Genomic DNA, 19,490 nt, shown 5'->3' on the forward strand with positions numbered 1-19,490 from the left:
ATCATCATCGTGTAAAGCCCACCTCAAGGGTTCTGATTGGTGCCTCGATCTAGGAAAATTGGAAATGGGCTAGAATGGGTTCTTGGCCAGACGGACTTTCAGAGCGAATCTCGAATTTGCCGGAAGTACGTCTGGGTTTTTCCCAGGCTACTAAATACCGGAATTTTCCTTTAAACAATTGATTTTTACCTTTCTCCAGTTCATCCAGCCGTTCTCCGAGTCTGGCGATACCAGTTTTAGCTCACGCCTAGCATAGATCATTGAATCGAATTAGTCCATTAGCATCTCGCCTGCTAGCATCACGTTTAAAAGTGACTAAGATTTCCAGGAATTTTCCTTCTTAAAACTTGTCTCCTCGCAAGTTAGAAAGTGTAATAAGACCAACGGAAAATAAAACCTGGCGATTTTCTATGCTGATTTGACATGGAACTATACTCTACTACTCAGAGAATCTAAACTCTAATAGGGAGTGAACAGGCTCTCCTTGATGGGCTCTGGTATTTTGAAGGTGTGTCGTTAGCAGCATTAGCTAATTGTGTTTTATTGCATATGTAATGTTATGTTATGTGAATATACATAACATATTGCATATGTATCTTTTTCTGTATTCTTCTACAGTTGTACATGATGACAATGTATCATGTAAATAATGATGTACATTGAAAGTTAAGTACATGTATTGTTGTAAACGTCAGTAAACACAAGAAGTCAAGCCCTTTCTATTTGTTGGAAAGTTTCTGACTAACACACAGGGCTTACATGGACCTGCTAACACAGTACGAGGACAGCATAGTGTGTGTGTGTGTGTGTGTGTGTGTGTGTGTGTGTGTGTAGGGATAGTGTGTGTGTAAATGATCTGTGTAGCCTACTGTCATTACAGGGGAATAATATCTCTTGAGTATGTTGATTTAATGGCGCACTGTTTAAACAGTATCCCTTTATCCATCTCTGTAATGTTTTTCCCATGTTGTTATGCAGGCTTGCTGAATGCAAACTGTCAGAGACGTCCTGTAGAATTGTGGCCACTGTTCTACAGTCACCAAACTCCATGATAGAGCTGGACCTGAGTCACAATGACCTGGAAGATTCTAGAGTTCAGCTTCTCTCTAAGGGACTGTCTAGTACCCACTGCAAACTGCAGATATTAAGGTTGGTGTAAGGCCATGCATTTCCTGATATTTATTTGTATTTGTTTGTTTATTTATTTTTTGTAGTTAGTAATACACTACAGGGACAGGGGAATTAAAAATATTCATTATAAAAAGAATAACTGAACTATATGCAAGTTGTAAGAACTATATGCAAGCCACTGCCATCGTATTGCTATAGTACTACAGATAAGCCAATATCAGTCAACAAGGCAAATATTGTCTGATGCCGATGTTAGGCCATTATACAGTATATTGGTCATTGCACCTCTACAATTTAGCCATATTACACATTGCACTACACCTTAGTGAAACCTTTCAGATTCGTGTGTGTGTGTGTGAGAATGATCAATGTCACACTCTAAAATCTCACAGCTGTCCTTACTTAAAATGTTCAGAACTCAGTTTTTTTTTTTTGCTTTTGTTGAGATTACTTTTGTCTTTTGTTGAGATTACTTGCCTAAAATGAGTGTAATTTAATGTTGAGGTAAACATGATAATTTAAATTAAGTAAACTATATTTGAATTGCTGAAGTTTGTGCTACACTGTGAAGTTAGTTAATTAACTTACTTTTAAAAAGCATGCAAACCAATTGCCTTGAAATTACAGTCTAATCTGGAATAGGAATTGCAAGTTCTGTCAGGACTACTTAAGTCAAAAATACACAAAAGATAAATATTTTTTATAGCCAACTTATTTTGTATTTGGCGGTACGGCTCTGTTCAGAGGACGTTCTCCATCTTTCCATGAGCTCCATGGAAAGCCGAGACAGGGAACAGCAGCCCCCTCAGGGAACTTCCCTCCCAGTTTAAAACTGGGAGAGTAACTCTATTCCCCCCAGAACAGAGAAAGCCACAATGACAACATTATTTTGCTGTCAATTCATCTGTTGTATAAACCAGAAGGATGTACTTGGTATGAAATGATAGCTCTGTGCCTCCTCTTTCACCTGACATGTGTGGCATATCTATCCGATCACGGGTTCACGGGTAATTCAAATGAGAAAATGGGTGTGTATCGTTGGTTGTTCTACATGACATTATTAATTTGCAGTCACTTCGTCTGTTTTTATTACCTAGAAGGATCGATACATTTGGTCCGATGGATAGCTCTGTGCTTAATTTGTAAAGTGGGAGGTGCTGGAGCACAAAGGCGGGGTGGATCCGGCGACTCAAAGCGGGGATTTGAGGTTACGGACCAACAACAAAAAAACCTGCGTAGCCTACATTAAAAAAAACTAAACAACGCTGTGTACACCAGGGCAATGTTTATTAACTTCAGAACTTGCAACACACTGCACTGCATGGGTGTAAAATGTAAAAAAAACCCAGCAATTATCCATTATCAAATTATCGAAAAAAACTCTACGCATAGGCCGAAATAAAAACATATAGGCATTATTGCAATGATGACCACCCAGTAATCAATAATCAACTAGATACACCGTGGAGTATAGTAATTTCTGATTGACACATCTGAATACCTATCTGAACCCTTATTCCCCCCCGGACACCTCCCCCCAATCAAAACACATCTGAACTGACACATAATACAGTGGGTCCCAGTTAAGTTTGGACGGGTTCCTTCATGAATCACGCACCCCATTTTCTCAGCAAAAATGGCACAAACTGCAGTTGACACAAACAACCACAAGGTAGGGAATCTACCACTACTATTTTTGATGTGACTTGACTTCACTGCTTCCATGACGCAGTGAGCCATTAACAAACATATATGATAATACAATAGCGTGAGTTTAAATATCTTATACCCTATTTGTCACGGTTACTTATAGATTTGATAGTGTAACGATAAGCGCATGAGATTTTCAGCGGGGGCACGGGAACTTAAATTGATCACGGTAGTTTAAGCTTACACTTAAACAGACAAAACATTCTAATACAGTATGAAAATGTTGATGCAATTGTTGTAAAATGGTGCAGCTCCTTTAAGAAAGGCCCGTGCGCAGGGATGGAAAGAGAGAAAGCGAGAGGGGATGTGTGTTAGAACTTAGATGCGTGTGGAAAAAGTAGACGTGCTGTTGAGACTGGAGCGAGTCATATTCAAAATAATGCAAAAAATAAATCCGCAGATGACAATTATCCTCATTCATTGCAACCGCAGCATGCCTGCTTGCCGACGTTCAAACGAAAAAGATATCAAAGCACCTTTTGCGTTTGAATGTAATATAGCACGGATTTTTTTTAAACAGCTGGACAAATGATTTAGCTAATTGATTATAGCCTGCAAACCAGTAATTGTTGAACATTTACCTGTACAAGACAGTAGCCCAGCCTAACAAGCATGTTGCATGTTCCTAGAAATTTCACCTAAATTGCAACCGCAACATGCCTGCTTGCCGACGTTCAAACGACAACGAAAAAGATATCAAAGCAACAAGAGGCTTGAGTCTGAATGACACGGAGTTCAGACTCATATTGCTCCTCATAACCATCTATAAAAAAGTGTTTTTTATTTTCTTTTTGAGCACGTTCGAATCCCAGGACATAACGCACTGGACCTTATAGGCTCGAGATATAATTCCAAAGGGGGCAGATAGGGGCCTACTGCACTTAAAACTTAAAAAGATTGAACAAAGCTTACCGAAATTTGACATTGCGATCAGTGACTGGCATCGGGTGAAGCTTTTCGAAGTTGAACAGGCTATTAAAAACTATTTGCGCACCTCAATGTCACAGGAGAGACTGGGCTCTGCCTTCTATGAATTGAAAAAGATGTTATGCTACCTGCAAACTGGCCTATGATTTCATTGCTGAGTTTGCGGCAAAGCAAGACAATGTTTTTTCAGAGTCAGGATATGGCGAGTCAGTGTAATTTATTTGTACAATGTTAGCCTACAGACCAGTTTCCATAGTGCACATCTTATCAACAGTTTGAATGTTGTGTGTGTTTCTGCTCATTGACAAATGCCGTTCAGCACAATGATTCATGCCCAATTAATTTCCCCTGTTAAAGTGTTCGTTTTTGTTACACTCAGTGTTGTGTCAGTTCACAGCTTTTCTGAACTAGTTCAAGTTCAGTTCATACATGCTCAAAGTGAACAGTTCCCGGTGATTATTTGTGAAATTGTGCAAACGACAGCCTTTTCAAGGCATTTCAAGGAAGGTGTCGTAGCATGCAAGCTCCCAAATTGACCCAGTAGCCTACAGAAGGCATCAATAAATTGTTGGGAGGGGAGGGTCATGCGTTTTTTCTCAATCACTTTGGAGGGTCATAGAAAACATTCTTGCTGGCGAGGGAGGGTCACGTCTTTTCTGACTAACGCTCCCAAAACTCCTCCGGTAGCCCCTTAAATAAATAACGAACAGTCCCTAATTGATTATAGCCTGTAGGCCTACACCAGCCAGTTGAACATTTACCTGTACAGGACATTGACAGTAGCCCAGCCTAACAGGCAGATGTTGCAAAAGTCATCAAAAGACGCAATTAATCAGAAATAAATAATGTAATCTGCATCGCTTTATTTAACAAACTGCAAGCAACAAGAGGCCAAACCCAAGAGCAGAGCCTATCTGTTAAGGCGCTCGATAGGCTATATGGTAACGAGCTGTGTGCGCCTGGAAAGACAATAGATGCTTTCTAGCGAAGACGGCTCTGGTCATCCCATACCCTCCCACCACTTCCTGTAGCCTACCATTATGACTTGTTGCCGTTTTGGGACATTAAGCTTTTTCACGTTAAGCCCCCCTCCCCCACCCCCTTCTTTCACAAGCAGTGGGGGAGCGTGGGGCACAAAGTAACACTTTTTGGTAGACAAAGGAGGGTTCTCCGCGCTTCTGTCGTTTGGCGACAATCCGGTGCAACCAGGCCAGGACAGATATTTTAGAGAGAAGGAGAGACGCCGGTGCAGCTCAGATGTCTTCTTAATTTTCTTTATTCTTTAGTAAAAAGTGCAGAACATTATTAAACTTTGACTAACGTTTCGATGTTCGTTAGTCAAAAACATCGACACAGACACGTTAGTCAAAGTTTAATAATGTTCTGCACCTTTTACTAAAGAATAAAGAAAATTAAGAAGACATCTGAGCTGCACCATCTCTTCTTCTCTCTAACACTTTTTGGCTTTGGCTAAATATTTCTAAAATCATTTGAGTTTCACTAGTCACATTTTAACAAGGAACACTTGTTATTGAACTAATAACAGACGTGTGTCGAAAATTGACTTCATTTTCCATACGGAGAAATAACATATGCAGAGTCTAACCAAGGTCAATCTTGCCAAAAAAGCCCTCAAACCTGAAAACACATGAGGCAAAAGTGCAAAACATCACAAAACTAACTAAACTAACACGAGCATTTTTTTGTATTGCAATCATTGTAGCCTACAGTTGTAACAGCGCGTAACAGTCGTTTTACTCCCCGTATGCGCTCATTATAAAGAATGTTTAACGTGTCCCAAAAACAGCTATCAACACCTTGCAAAAAATGATAACAATAGGCCTAGGCCTTTATATGGCTCTGCTCCTGCCTAGATTCGAACTCAGAGCTGCCTGAAAGTTGCAGACCTGTTCTGGAAATACGCGCATTAACCCACTCGACCGTCAGACAACGCTATCTGCTTCGAGTAGGCCTATTGGGTAGGACTGTAGCCTACACTGGTTGCTGTGGCACAGTCTTGAGTGACCGAATTCGTTTTCCTTTTGTCATATGAATGCTGTCATTTTGTTATCATTACTGTTAAGGAGATGCTGTAGGCAAAGGCTATATTTAACCTTGTTAGTGTAGTAAAACAAATCAGAACTATTCACGAGGTTTCTGGGCAGCATATTTATGTTCTGTTAGCAAGCAAACTTCTCATGACTGCCGACAAAGTAGCCTACTGCCAGCTGACGAAGCTCTCATTTTAAAACATTACTGAGAGACAGGCACTGTACAATCAAGACATCTTGCCACTGAATCCAAAACTATGTTTAACATTATGTACAAAGCTTATAGGCTACAGTGGACTAGCATGTTGCAGGGGCTGCTAAAAACACAGAGAAACGCACTGAAAACTCGGCTAATCACAGCCCTTGCTGTCGAATGCTCCATCCGGTTCGACCGTGGAACGCCACAGCGGACTATGCTGCCCCCAAGCGGCTGCAGTTGTACTTACATTTCACCCAGCTGCGTGAATCACCTTGATGGTGAATGAAGTGTCAATTCTTAACTGGGACCCACTGTATGACACAGAGTGGGAGCAGGAGACACACACACACACACAGACTGGGAAAACAGGAGATACAGAGGAACCAACAAAACAGTCCAACAAGGGGCTAATGGTATGCTATATATTTGCCGCTAAAGTATGCTATATATTGCAATGATGACCACCCACACCCAGTAATCAATGATCAACTAGATACAGCGTGGAAGCGCTATTTCTTCCTACCGTAGCCTAGGCCTACTTGTCCAAAACGGCCCATACAGCATCCAGACCCCCGGCCTCCATTACCCTGCTTCTTTCTCTACACCTATGTCCTTTAGAAATCCATGACCTCACGTAAGGAAAGGGGTTGAACCAGGCAAGTGGCGGGTCGACAAGGCAAATGAAGAGTAGGGAGGAGATGGTAGAGGTGGTATTCCCTGAAAGCCCTGATGACATTCCGTGGGCTATCGATGCAAAACTGCTGGCAGAGCGTCTCAACTTCTCTCTCCCCGAACAGCACGTCACCCTCCTGTGGCCAATATTGTGGATAAAGCACTTTCAAATCCTCGATTAGCTTGTTGTATCCTGTTTGGTCTTTCCCCTATTTCTAAAGACTAACAAGAAAAATATCAACATTGAACACTACACAAACAGTAATTTATTTATTTTTTCGTTTAGGCGATTTATTTTTTATATTGACGTAAGAGTTGACGGATCCAATAAAAAAGGTTCCGGATCCAACGTCGGAGGTGCCGGAACATGTTCCGGCGTGTTCCGGCTCAAATTAAGGCCTGGCCCTGTGGCTCCCCGGGCATCTCCTCTGTAGACCCACTAATAGGCAGTGAGTCCGTCATTTTTTTTTCTCTCCCATCCTGTAACCACCGGTTGAGAAGCACTGAACTATAGTAAACCACAGGGAGTAGTCAATAATTCTGCTGTGCCTCGTTTTGCTGTTAAGACTGTTAAGAAAATGATTTAATCTTCTCGCCAGGCTTTGAGGAATTGTATCAGAGGGTAGAAGCTAGATGTGGTGCCCAGCGACTGTCCTGCTTTGCTTTGAGCCTGTGGGGGTCCAACGGCTGCTATCACCAACGGGCGCCTACTTCTCAGTCTGAACTCCTGGTCGTCCTCGCTCCAGAATTCTGGAGTAACTGAACTGCACAGAGACAGACAGGATAATGGACAGAGCTATTTGAATTTGAATCTGGTTCTTAAGACAGAGTAGGCTACGAGACACAGGATAACGAACAGAGTAGGGCAGGTTATCTGAATTTGGAACACCTCTCAACAGTATGTTGCATTAATGAAATGCAATTAATCATAACCAATTAAAAAGGATTATATATCTGGTTTCAATGTGTAAGAAAATGTATTAAGATAAGAGAAAGAGATAGATAATATAAATATGTAGGCCTGTTCATGAGCTCATCCTGAATAGCACCTGAGCAACTAACCTCTTTGATGGTTAGGGGTTAGATTAGAAAATATATCAATAAGAGTATATAAAAAAATTAAAATATGGGCATTACAATAAATAAAGAAATGATATGAAACAATGATAGTTGCAGAGACAGCATGTAGGGAGAACCTATATTAAATCAGTGTAAGTGAATTCTTTGTTCAGCTGACCAGCTGCTGTCCAGAGTATGGGAACAGTAGTGATCTGATCTGATGTTTTGTTCTTATGCAGGCTTGCTCATTGTAAACTCACAGACAAATCTTGTGAGATTGTGGCTTCAGTTCTACAGTCACCAAACTCCCTGCAACAGCTGAACTTGAATGACAATGACCTTTGGGATTTTGGAGTTCAGCTTCTCTCTAAGGGACTGTCCTGTTCCAACTGCAAAATATGCACATTAAGGTGGGTGCAGACATTTCTTTGTAGTCTTAGATGTCCTCATTAGTTAGAGGAACCATGACAACATAACAGTGGAACATCAACTGGTCAGCCAAATGAAAAAGTAGCAATTAACATCCTACCCTGATATCATTGTGCAGGTGTCATTCTATTTTTGAGCTTATTTGTAAGTCTTAAAATGTCTGTAAACTGATCAAATCTGTGTCATTTTAGTTTATAATGAAGCAATATGGCACAAGTTAGAGTGGCGTTGGTAGCACATATCACCATGGCTTTTATTCGGCCTTGTGCTGCAGGTAATCACAGCCATGGCTATATCTGCTACCAATGTCAGTCTGTCATATTGCTTTCACACCACAGTTCTACTACCAATTAGTTGAGTTAAAAGACACCAAATTGTACCCTGGAGTTCTCGCAAAAGCACAATTGAATTGTCTCTGCGAGACACTCTGGCAATGAGTAATGATGCACGTTACTTTTATCCCTTGCATCGCGAGGAACCAATCACATCAATGTATCTGATAAGGCGGGCCATGAGAGCCAGGCTCTGAAGAAGACAGTAGTCGCAATGCGTCAGCCCATCATATTAAAGGCTTTTTAATTATATCAAGCAGTGTGCCTTTGGGATCTTTGACAAGACTTTAACCACAGTCACTACTGAAGTTGAGTTTAGCCATATCTTAAAGTGACTTTTTCCTTGAGCCGAAGTGCACCTGCTTGGCAGAAAAAGTGAAGTACCACTCTTTGACGACCAGCACTCCTAAGTGAAGAGTTGTTTTTTTAGTACATGAAAATGATTCTCTCTCTCTCCCTCTCTCTCTCTCTCTCTCAGGCTCTCTGATTGTCTCATCTCAGAAAAGGGTTATGGTTTTCTGGCTTCAGCTCTGACTTCAAATCCCTCTCATCTAAAAGAACTGGATCTGAGCTACAATCATCATGGAGAATCAGGACTGAAGCTGTTATCTGCTAGACTGGAGGATCCTGCCTGTAAACTGGAGATACTGAAGTATGTTCAGACAGAAACCCCATTGATGCACATTTAGACATCGTCTCCATTGTGGAGACCATAGTTATTTCTTCATACCGAGTGTACTGGCCTTGTTTTCAAATGTATATTATAATAGCTGCTTTACACTGAAGTATATTTGTTATGTCTTTGATGCAGCATCCAAAATCCAATGCAAATATTTAGAGGTGCGTTCAAATTCGCAAACATAGCTGAATGTTTAGGAACCTCTACTTTCTGTTTGTCTTGAGTTCTGTGCAAACATTTCTGAACACTCAGTGGAGCTGGATGAAGGATTACTGTTAAAATGGACTCTTTACACCAAATTGTTTTAAATCTTACTGTTCAGAGAAAGCATTTTTGCCACAAACATTCACCACTGTTTGTCGAATATGAATGCCTCTCAGATTCAAGGCTGTGAGATTAATAGAAAGACAAGGAGATGAGGAGAAAGACAGGGAAGAGTTTATCCCCCGGCAGACAAGAAATACTATTTTCTGATTGTCTGTCTGACAGAGAGGCTATTAATTCTGTATCAGGACACCTATGAAGTAGATCAAATTTAACCAAGTTAAAGGTACTCTAAACAATGTTGGGTAACATCACTTCTGTTAAAGTTCAAACAAAACAGAGCTACCTCGCCTCTCCCTGCTGTGAAAGTCTTCCTGAACGTGCATCTCGTTGGTGATTGGCTGGAACAGTTTATGTTTCATGGTCCGGATTGGACTAGGCTGTTTTAGTTGTCGTTTTTGTGGCTTTGAGACCTTGTTTTTTTAAAAGTGTATTCAGATAGCTAGAAGATGGTGAGGTGAAGTTTAAAAATATTTTAGCTTAGAAACTGCGTAACATCGCTTAGAGTACCTTTAATATCCATTAAGCCTATTATCACCGTCAGTCACCAAAGAAAGTGGTACAACAAATGAACATTAATTCAGGGTTCTCAATAAGTGGTCCGTGGCCCACAGGTGGACTGTGAAGGTGTTGCTGGTGGTCCCTGATCATGCATTAAATAATGGAGTTTCACTGCTGGAAAGTGCATTTGTTATTTAGAGGGAGTCCTCAGGTTGCTCACTAACTCTAATCTAAGTACAGGACAGACAGTGTTGGGACTGTTAACTTCATGATTGTATCCTTCTGAGAACTAGAGAGGATGGATGCCTTTGTGTGCGATAAAGACAGCTGGAAAGAGGTAGCACAAAAAGAAAAACAGCAGTGGTTAACATCTTTTAAATGGTGCATTTTGTTTTTTCTTACAGAACTGACCATGCTACTTTAGACAGAGCACGACCACGTTTGCTGAAATGTAAGTTTTTAATTGTTTATTCAGTATTTAAGGGGCAGCCGTGGCCTACTGGTTAGCGCTTCGGACTTGTTACCGGAGGGTTGCCGGTTCGAACCCCGACCAGTAGGCACGGCTGAAGTGCCCTTGAGCAAGGCACCTAACCCCTCACTGCTCCCCGAGCGCCGCTGTTGTTGCAGGCAGCTCACTGCGCTGGGAATAGTGTGTGCTACACCTCACTGTGTGTTCACTGTGTGCTGAGTGTGTTTCACTAATTCACGGATTGGGATAAATGCAGAGACCAAATTTCCCTCACAGGATCAAAAGAGTATATATACTTATTTGTGATCATTCATATGTTATGCTTGAACGTGTGTATGGGTGTCTAGTAGCTCTCTGTGTGTGTGTGATGTGAGCAGAAGTGTCATATGTCAGAATGCTGTTCATTGACTTCAGTTCAGCATTCACCACTGTGATCCCCTCCAAGCTGATCTCCAAGATAGGCCATCTTGGCATCAGATTAGATTAGATTCAACTCTATTGTCATTGTGCAGAGTACAAGTACAGAGACAACGAAATGCAGTTTGTGTCTAACCAGAAGTGCAAAAAAGGCAGAAAAAGTGCAATGTCATATACAAAGTAGGTGGTGCATAGACAGGACAAAAGATGTAGTGCAGTGTAGACAGTAGTATACAGTTGTTTTCAGAAGGTGGTTTAGAGTAGTATAAATTAAATATAAGTATGTGCAGTGTATTAGCCGTAACCTTATAAGAACAGAATAAATATGGCTATTTAATATGAACAATGTATGAATAACATGTTCAGATATCTCGCTTATTACACGGCTACTTGCCAAAAAGAAACAATATACTCCCCACGATGTGACACACTCAAGATCTTCAGATACCACTACAAAATATTACACGTGTTCTGTTGCAGCAAGCACTACACACTTAAGGTCTTTAGATACCACTACAAAATATCACACCGTGTTGTAGTTATAGTACACACCAAGACAGCGTCTCCCAATGTGGTCAAAGCATCAGTGTGGATCCGGCCTTGTACAGGGATAGCCTAAGCAGAAGACATAGTTAGGGAGGAGAACCACCAGCATCAATAGCACCACTAGTTAATGTACAATGCTACTATGAACGGAGCACATGGGTGGTAGGCACAGCGGCAAAGTCACAGATAACCAGACAACAAACAAGGATACAAGGAAGTTTATTGTCAAATGCATATAGTTACTGGATGTAAATCAGTATGTTGGGGATGTGTGTTGGAGAAGCTTCCTGATGAAATAATGTGCTGTGTATGTAGGGGAGAGGGGGGGCAGTGTACTGCAAGTATGGTGAAGGGACTTACTATTGCAAGCAGAGTACTGTATGTATGATGTATGTGAGTGATGACAGTGAAGATGTGTGTGTGGGCGGGAGGGGAGTGGAGCAGTGACTGTGTAGTGTGTGTGTGGGTAGGTGGGGGCAGTGTGCTGTAAGTATGTAGAGGATGTGTGTTGGAGAAGATCCTGAAGACAAGGCTAGGCAATCAAGGACATGGGTAGATAGATGGGGGAGAAATCAAAAATAATAAATAAAAAGTTCTATGGAGATGTGCAAAAGTTGGAGAAAGTCAGATGTGTGTGTGTGTGTGTGTGTGTGTGTGTGTGTGTGTGTGTGTGTGTGTGTGTGTGTGTGTGTGTGTTGACGTGTGATGAAATAAGAAAATAAATAAAACAAACACAATAAAGAAATGCATACTAATTACAGGAAAACAGTGGCTGGCCTGGTCCGTTTTCAGGAGAGAACAAGCATGTTAGTTGCCAGCCTCATTAAACAACATAGCATAGTCCACTCAAACATAGCTAAAAAATATAGGCCTACTTTTCAGTATGCTCAACTGTCCCACAGCTCATTGACACATGAAGACAAAAAGGTGAATGTTCTGTTGCTACGGTCAGAGAAAGTAGTTTAAAACATGTTCCAATGCAGGTATAAAACATTCAATGGAAAATGTGCATATTAAGGAATTTACCAATGCAGCCCAGCAGCTCAGGGGCCTGTACTACGAAGCAGGGTTTCTGGCTTATCTGGGTAACTTCGAGAGTAACTTGATCACGTGTGGCGTAACTTCCCGATTAACCCGTACTACGAAAGGTGGATAGGTTTTAACCGAGGTATGCTGCCATGGCAATTTACGCTTCATCTCAAACCTGCTCCGACCAGGTTATGTTCTTGGTTAACCCGAGGTTTCCGTTAACCACACCCTTTATAAGTACCACCCCTCCTCTAACAATTTCTCCCGAGACATGTCTGCGTACCTGGATGATCCATACGACATTGGAGCGCAAATCGTGAGGGACTCTCTTCGCAGGGCGAGGGGTTTTAGAGACCGCCAGAAAATATATATAGCCTACCCGGACGATATTCTCTATGAAGATATATATTGTCAGCCGAGGGAATTCGTTATCTTTGTCAGATGATCTAGGAAGACGTCTCATAGCAATGCCCGTACGTGGACATTCATGTATTCAATCGGTGATGCAAGAATACTGTATGTCCGAAAAATAAATCGGACATAGACCTACAGTATGCTGAACATCTGAGCAAGAATAGCCTAAAATATATCGGACATAGCCTACAGTAGGCCTAATAAATAAAAATCACCATTTTAACAAACTTGTTGAATTGAATGTCATATTACTGTACCCTGCACATAAAGGCTACACATTTCCACAGCACCAGAATCCGACCGAATGCCTCCCTCAACCCCCTCCATAATCGGCCTTCCACTGTTATTTGCGATGGCCAACTCCTCTGCTACTGTAAAACACTCTGGTGTTCGAAGACACTGTTTCTTGTTAGCTGTAAAACAGAGGCCAAGTGAATGCTATAAGCTAGGCCTACATGTTTTCATAATTAAGAAATATTAATGCAAGCTATAACTATATAAACCTACTATTCTGAATAATGTTTTTGTGTTTCATTTTCACCTGCTGCGATGTGCGTTTGGCAATGGTGTTGTATCTGAAATGTTCACAGGATTAGGCATACACTAAATCAGTGAATGGGGGCTACTTAAACATTCAATTATCCTTATTACTGTAATCTATATGCCCACTTCTGAATTGGGTTGCATCTGTAGGCCTTTCTATGAACTCAAATTAGGCTATTTAATTATTTCAACTCATTTCAGACATTCCGCAAGCTACTAATCCTCCGTAACACATATTTGAAGAACATGTGGGAATAAAACTTTACTTTTAGGCATTTAGGCTACCGATCTGTAATACGTTGCCAACAGCCTTGCTTTGCTCACTGCCGACGTATTTGATTTTTGTCGTAGAGTGGGTTTTAATTCCTCATAACTTGTCATAATAATTGTGCATTCCTCATCCGTAAAATAAGGTGATCACGTCATCATTGAAAGTGGTGACTTGCGCTGCAACCCGCCCCTTTTATGTGAACGCGCACAGGTTAACCCCGGCTCAACAAATCAACTTCATAATCAGCGTCGTAGTACCGATTAACACCACTTAAGATAACCAGGTTTTGTCAACCCTGGTTTAACAAAGTAACCCTGGGTTACATCTGGGTAGGTTAAGCTCCCTTCGTAGTACAGGCCCCTGGTCACAATGAGGTGATCACAACAAATGTTAAAACTCCATTCAGAAGCCTGTGTCCTCCATGAAGAGTAGACACACACTAATAGAAATTACCCTGATAAAAGGAAATAAATTATTATTAAAATTCAAATAGCAGTGATTAAACATGCTCTACCATAACCAACAGTACCTGCATGAAAAGGGAGCCCAACAGTGTCCAGCACCAACACAAAGAGAATCTGACTTGCAGCCAGCAAACACTTATCACTTCCTAATTGGTCATGTGACTTCCCAAGACATGTGATCCTGGGTGTTGTGTGTCTGTCTGTGTAGATCCCCACACAAGGGATTTGCTTTGATTGGATTTGCTGTGGCACTTGGCCACAGCTGTTTTGTTTGACAGTGAGCGTTTTCCTGAATACTCAAAAGACTTACCCACAGCAGTATTGGGAAAGGCAGTTGATGCATATTCAATGTTGAGCAAACCACGTATGCAAACAGAGCTTTCTCTCATATACATACCTGTCAACATTTAGCTTTCCAAAAACGGGAGATCTTTTTTCGGGGGGGGGTGTCAGGGTTTATACCGGGTCTGTGTTTGCATATTTAATACATTTCATACACGTGTTTCAACACTGCAAACTCCAAAACTCCAAAGCTGCTTGCTATCAGATTTGGTTCTGAGGGCACAGGTTCAGTGTATCAACAACACTCAATAACAGTTTATGTGATGTGTTAATTAATTAAATTCCCCAACAATTTCACAACAGCTAGTTCTGGAGTAGGCCATTCAACTAGCCCACTTGCTTACAACAAGACTCAGGCTGCGCAGTCGGCACCCGCTTCCTTATTTGGGTTTTGGGATGCCAGGTTTTAGCCTATGACAAAACGGTTGAAATTGAAACTAAATGATCGTGTATGTGTAGGGTGTATTTCATACACAATCTGGCAACCTGAATGGATCAATGATTTTAAAATGAAGTTTGATGGCCATGCAAATTACGGGAGTTTTCCGGGAGAAATAACAAAACGGGAGGGTGCTGGGAGATGACCTTGAAATACGGGAGAAACCCGGGAAAAACGGGTGTTGACAGGTATGCTCATATATGACAACGCTGACTTCAGAACATGCAGCAGCGCAATAGCATTGTTTCAGTTTTTTAATAACAACAACTTGCAGGATGTGTTTTCCGAAACTTCGAAACTACTTCGCATTCTGATAAGAAACTGGAATCCATGCATTTCCACTGAATTATTTTTGGAATCTGATCCCTTATCATACCTGTTCATTCTTACTCGTTGCTCGACTTATCGTGACTAAATTCAAGATGGCTGCAAACGCTAAACTTCGTGAAGATACTGTCTGTATAAATCGTCTTGTAAGTAAACTACCAGTGCTTTTTCAAAGTTCCCAATGTCTCGTTTTAAATGTCAGGGCCCTCGGAAGTCTACCAATGAAGTGTGGAGATACACTGAGCCTCGTAAATGGGTGTAAAACAGTGATTTATTTGCATGGCTAGCCCGATGCCGAAGCACCACTATTGAAAAAGCTGTTGGTAGCATCGGCTAACTAGCGCCAGATTTTGGAGTGCAGGGGACAAGCCGAGATGGGCTATGAGACATACGTTCACACTCGGTATCATGTTTCAATACACTTTAGGTCAATATCACACCGGAATTCTCCTTTAATAGAAGCCTTCTTGATTACTAATAGGCCCAATTCCAGGTAGGATTGAATGTGTGTGTGTGTGTTTGTTTGTGTTGATGTGTGTGAGTGTGCGTGTGCTCTCATGTTCTCTCCTCTTGTCTGCAGATGCCTGTGATCTCACACTGGACCCAAACACAGCACACAGATTTCTCTCTCTCTCTGAGGGGAACAGAAAGGTGACAGATGTGGATGATGAGCAGCTGTATCCTGAACACCCAGAGAGATTTGACAACTGGTATCAGGTGTTGTGTAGAGAGGGTCTGTCTGGACGCTGCTACTGGGAGGCTGAATGGAATGGAGATGGAGCTGAGATTTCTGTGGCCTATAAAAGCATCGAGAGGAAAGGGAGGGGTGATGACATCATAATGGGACAGAATGCCAAGTCCTGGAGTCTGAACTGCTCTCCTGATTACAGTTACTCTGTCTGCCACAATAAGAAAGATACTGACATACCTGCCCCCTCCTCCGGCTCCAGAACAGTAGGAGTTTACCTGGACTGGCCGGCCGAAACTCTGTCCTTCTACAGCGTCTCCACTAACACACTCACCCACCTGCACACGGTCCACTCCACATTCACTGAGCCCCTCTATCCAGGGTTTGGGCTTAATCATGAATATTATGGCTCCTCAGTGTCCCTGCGCAAGATCTCATGAGCTCGTCCTCCAACAGGTATGTCCACCTGTCACCCTTTCTCTCTACCTTCAGTCTCTACTCTACTCCCCCCTCCCTTCTCTTCCCCTCTCTCTCTCATTCTTCTCCCTTACTCTGTCCCCTCTTCCCCTCTCTCTCTCATTCTCCTCCCTTACTCTGTCCCCTCTTCCCCTCTCTCTCTCATTCTCCTCCCTTACTTTGTCCCCTCTTCCTCTCTCTCTCTCATTCTCCTCCCTTACTCTGTCCCCTCTTCCCCTCTCTCTCTCATTCTCCTCCCTTACTCTGTCCCCTCTTCCCCTCTCTCTCTCATTCTTCTCCCTTACTCTGTCCCCTCTTCCTCTCTCTCTCTCTACTCCCTCTCTTCCCTCTCCTCCTCCTTCTCTTCCTCTCTCTTTCTGACCATTCATTCTCTCTCTGCCTCCTCTCCCCTCTCCTCCTCCTCCTTCTCTGTCTCCTCCCTTTTCCCTTTTCTACTCCTCATTCTCTCTCTCCTTCATCTCTCCCTCCTCTCTTCTCTTCCTCTATCGCACTCTCTCTTTTTCATCCCATCATCTCTCACCTGTTTGTACAGATCTAGCTCTGCTGTAGTTTGGGATCCGTTTTTCAGACTTCATCATAACCCCTCTTTCTACTCTTCTCTCGTTCTCCCTCCCCCCTTTCTCCTCCTTCTCGCCTACTCTCTCTTTCTGTCCATTATCTTTGGGTTTACACTTATCATGGAACATTTTACCAACTGGCAAAATTCATAAATTCATCAAGACACTGTGCAACATTCTGCAGTAACTACGTAACTGTATCAACATTCATTATAATGTGTAAGCACCTGGTGCTTGATCTGTGGCCCTGGCAATATAACACACTCCTGTTCATTTACATGTGTAGCCTAATGCTGAGATGCTATTGAGATATTGAAATGTGTATATTAAATGTATAGACTACTGTTTTGGTGATGCTAAACAAATTCTGATATTGCTTCCTTTATATTTACTTTTCCTAAAATGTGGATTGTAAGAATGTTTCCGCAACAACAATATGATGTATTCTCTTCTCCCTAAAGTTTAGTTATTTGCTGAATTTCTTTGACTATACCGTATATCTGAGGTGTAATTGTTTCTATATGTTTTTACACAGAACTATAAAACATGCTTGCTTTTATAACTTAAAATATGTAAATAAAATGTGTTTCTGACTTTAAAATGTCTAAATAAATATTCTGAAAGGACATTTAAAGAACCTGTTGTTATTTTCTTTGTTTCATTGTTTTGCCATAACAAAATAAGTGTATATGATTTTTTTCCTCATGCAGCAACCACAGCAGAGATGTAAAGTAACTAAGTAGAAATACTTAAGTACAGTACTTAAGTATGAATGGGGAGTAATGTACTTAAGTATGAATGGTACTTAAGTATGAATGGGGAGTACAGTACTTAAGTATGAATGGGGAGTACAGTACTTAAGTATGAATGGGGAGTACAGTACTTAAGTATGAATGGGGAGTACAGTACTTAAGTATGAATGGGGAGTACAGTACTTAAGTATGAATGGGGAGTAATGTACTTAAGTATGAATGGTACTTAAGTATGAATGGGGAGTACAGTACTTAAGTATGAATGGGGAGTACAGTACTTAAGTATGAATGGGGAGTACAGTACTTAAGTATGAATGGGGAGTAATGTACTTTACTTGAGTTTTTATGTTTCGTCCTTTTACTTACTTTTTACTTTACTTTTACCAAGACCTTACTCTTGCACTGTTGCACTACGGTTGGACTACTTTTTGCACCTTCACCATGACACTCACTCTCTTGAGCACCTTACCATGCACACAGAACTACAGGACTACTGTTGGACTACTTTTTGCACCTTCACCATGACACTCACTCTCTTGAGCACCTTACCATGCACACAGAACTACAGGCCAGTCCCGGCCCTGTCACTGCAAGCGTCTCATGCTTGATCACCCTCAAGCACACTGTGGATTTTTTTTATTGAATTTATATAGTATATTTAGTATTTAGTTTTGTTAGTTTTTCTTATCTTCTACTGTCTCTATTGTACAGTGGAGTTTTGCTATATGTTTGCTAGTTGCTATATGTTTGCTAGTTGCTATATGTTTGCTAGTTGCTATGTGTATATACTTATATTTACCCTTTCTGCTTGTGCATGTTGTGTGTGATGTCTGTATGCTACTGATACCTTGAATTTCCCCTTGGGGATCAATAAAGTATCAATCTATCTATCTATCTATCTATCTACTTCACTACATTTTTCAAATTAAATGCATACTTTTACTCCACTACATGTTCATTAGCAGCATTAAGTAGGAATTAGGCTAAATAATGTACAAATGGAAACAAAGCCACAGTTTCCATTAAATATTTGCAACCCCAAGATTTTTTGACCTTATGTCACCACGGGACACAGCAATGAATGAAGACATAGTGACAGAGTTAAGTCCTATAGCTAATATATAACACACCAAGGCTTATGTAGGCTGTTGTAAAGAGCTGAATTAAATACAAATTCTAACTGCTTGCTTTTCATTATTAGTATAATTTGTTTAGGCTTTCAAAGCATCTTTATGGAGTGTAGTGCCGTTTTTAGCAATATTGACATTAATGGCAGTCTGTCAGATAGCGATCTCAGCTGAGCTGGCACTCACGTTACTGAACTGAACTAGGGAAAACAGCGGTCGGAAAGATTCAGTTGCTATCAGTTGATAACAGACATGTTGTACAACACTGCCATCTACTGGTTGTCCAGAGGAGGGTGAATTCGGGGGTATTTGTTTGTGGATCGCTGTGCTTAATATTTGGCAGATGCCGCAAATTCCTTGTAAACTTGTAATGTTAGTTTCTCCATAACAAAGATTGTTAAGGCGGAGCCTTTAGGGGAAAGTTCACAATTTCTTCGCTGTTTAAAAAAATATATATATATAGTCCAGTCCATACAACTTCATTTCAATTTCAAAAGAAATACTGGACTATGTTTTTTTTTTTTTTTTAAAACGGCGACGAAAATGTGAATTTCCAGAGCACACTTGGCAATCGACTCCTATGGACTTTCCCCTAAAGATGGCAGCAAAGATGG

The 19,490-nt window shown here is 41.2% G+C and overlaps 1 protein-coding gene and 2 long non-coding RNA genes across 7 annotated transcripts in view; 1 reads left to right on the forward strand and 2 right to left on the reverse strand.

The window, feature by feature from the left end:
- LOC121718806 (NACHT, LRR and PYD domains-containing protein 3-like) overlaps positions 1 to 16,502 on the forward strand; it is an 849,641-nt gene extending 833,139 nt beyond the window's left edge. For 2 of the 5 annotated variants that reach the window (XM_042104053.1, XM_042104054.1), the window contains 5 exons: positions 979 to 1,149; positions 7,989 to 8,159; positions 8,989 to 9,162; positions 10,419 to 10,465; positions 15,856 to 16,502. In XM_042104053.1, coding sequence (XP_041959987.1) covers positions 979 to 1,149; positions 7,989 to 8,159; positions 8,989 to 9,162; positions 10,419 to 10,465; positions 15,856 to 16,403 — 1,111 coding nt within the window. In that variant the 3' untranslated portion in view covers positions 16,404 to 16,502. The remainder of the gene's footprint in view (positions 1 to 978; positions 1,150 to 7,988; positions 8,160 to 8,988; positions 9,163 to 10,418; positions 10,466 to 15,855) is intronic. The other 3 variants (XM_042104049.1, XM_042104051.1, XM_042104048.1) reach the window with 3 other exon arrangements.
- LOC121719103 lies at positions 39 to 17,648 on the reverse strand. Its single transcript, XR_006034165.1, has 3 exons — positions 17,636 to 17,648; positions 8,909 to 8,913; positions 39 to 150 (listed from the first exon to the last, which is right to left on the reverse strand). It is a non-coding gene; the product is annotated as an uncharacterized LOC121719103 (long non-coding RNA).
- Positions 11,474 to 12,494, reverse strand: LOC121719076. Its single transcript, XR_006034137.1, has 3 exons — positions 12,473 to 12,494; positions 12,322 to 12,388; positions 11,474 to 11,515 (listed from the first exon to the last, which is right to left on the reverse strand). It is a non-coding gene; the product is annotated as an uncharacterized LOC121719076 (long non-coding RNA).
- Positions 17,649 to 19,490: the final 1,842 nt, after the last annotated feature.

Source organism: Alosa sapidissima, chromosome 9, assembly GCF_018492685.1.
Source record: "Alosa sapidissima isolate fAloSap1 chromosome 9, fAloSap1.pri, whole genome shotgun sequence".
NCBI classification, from domain to species: domain Eukaryota; kingdom Metazoa; phylum Chordata; class Actinopteri; order Clupeiformes; family Clupeidae; genus Alosa; species Alosa sapidissima.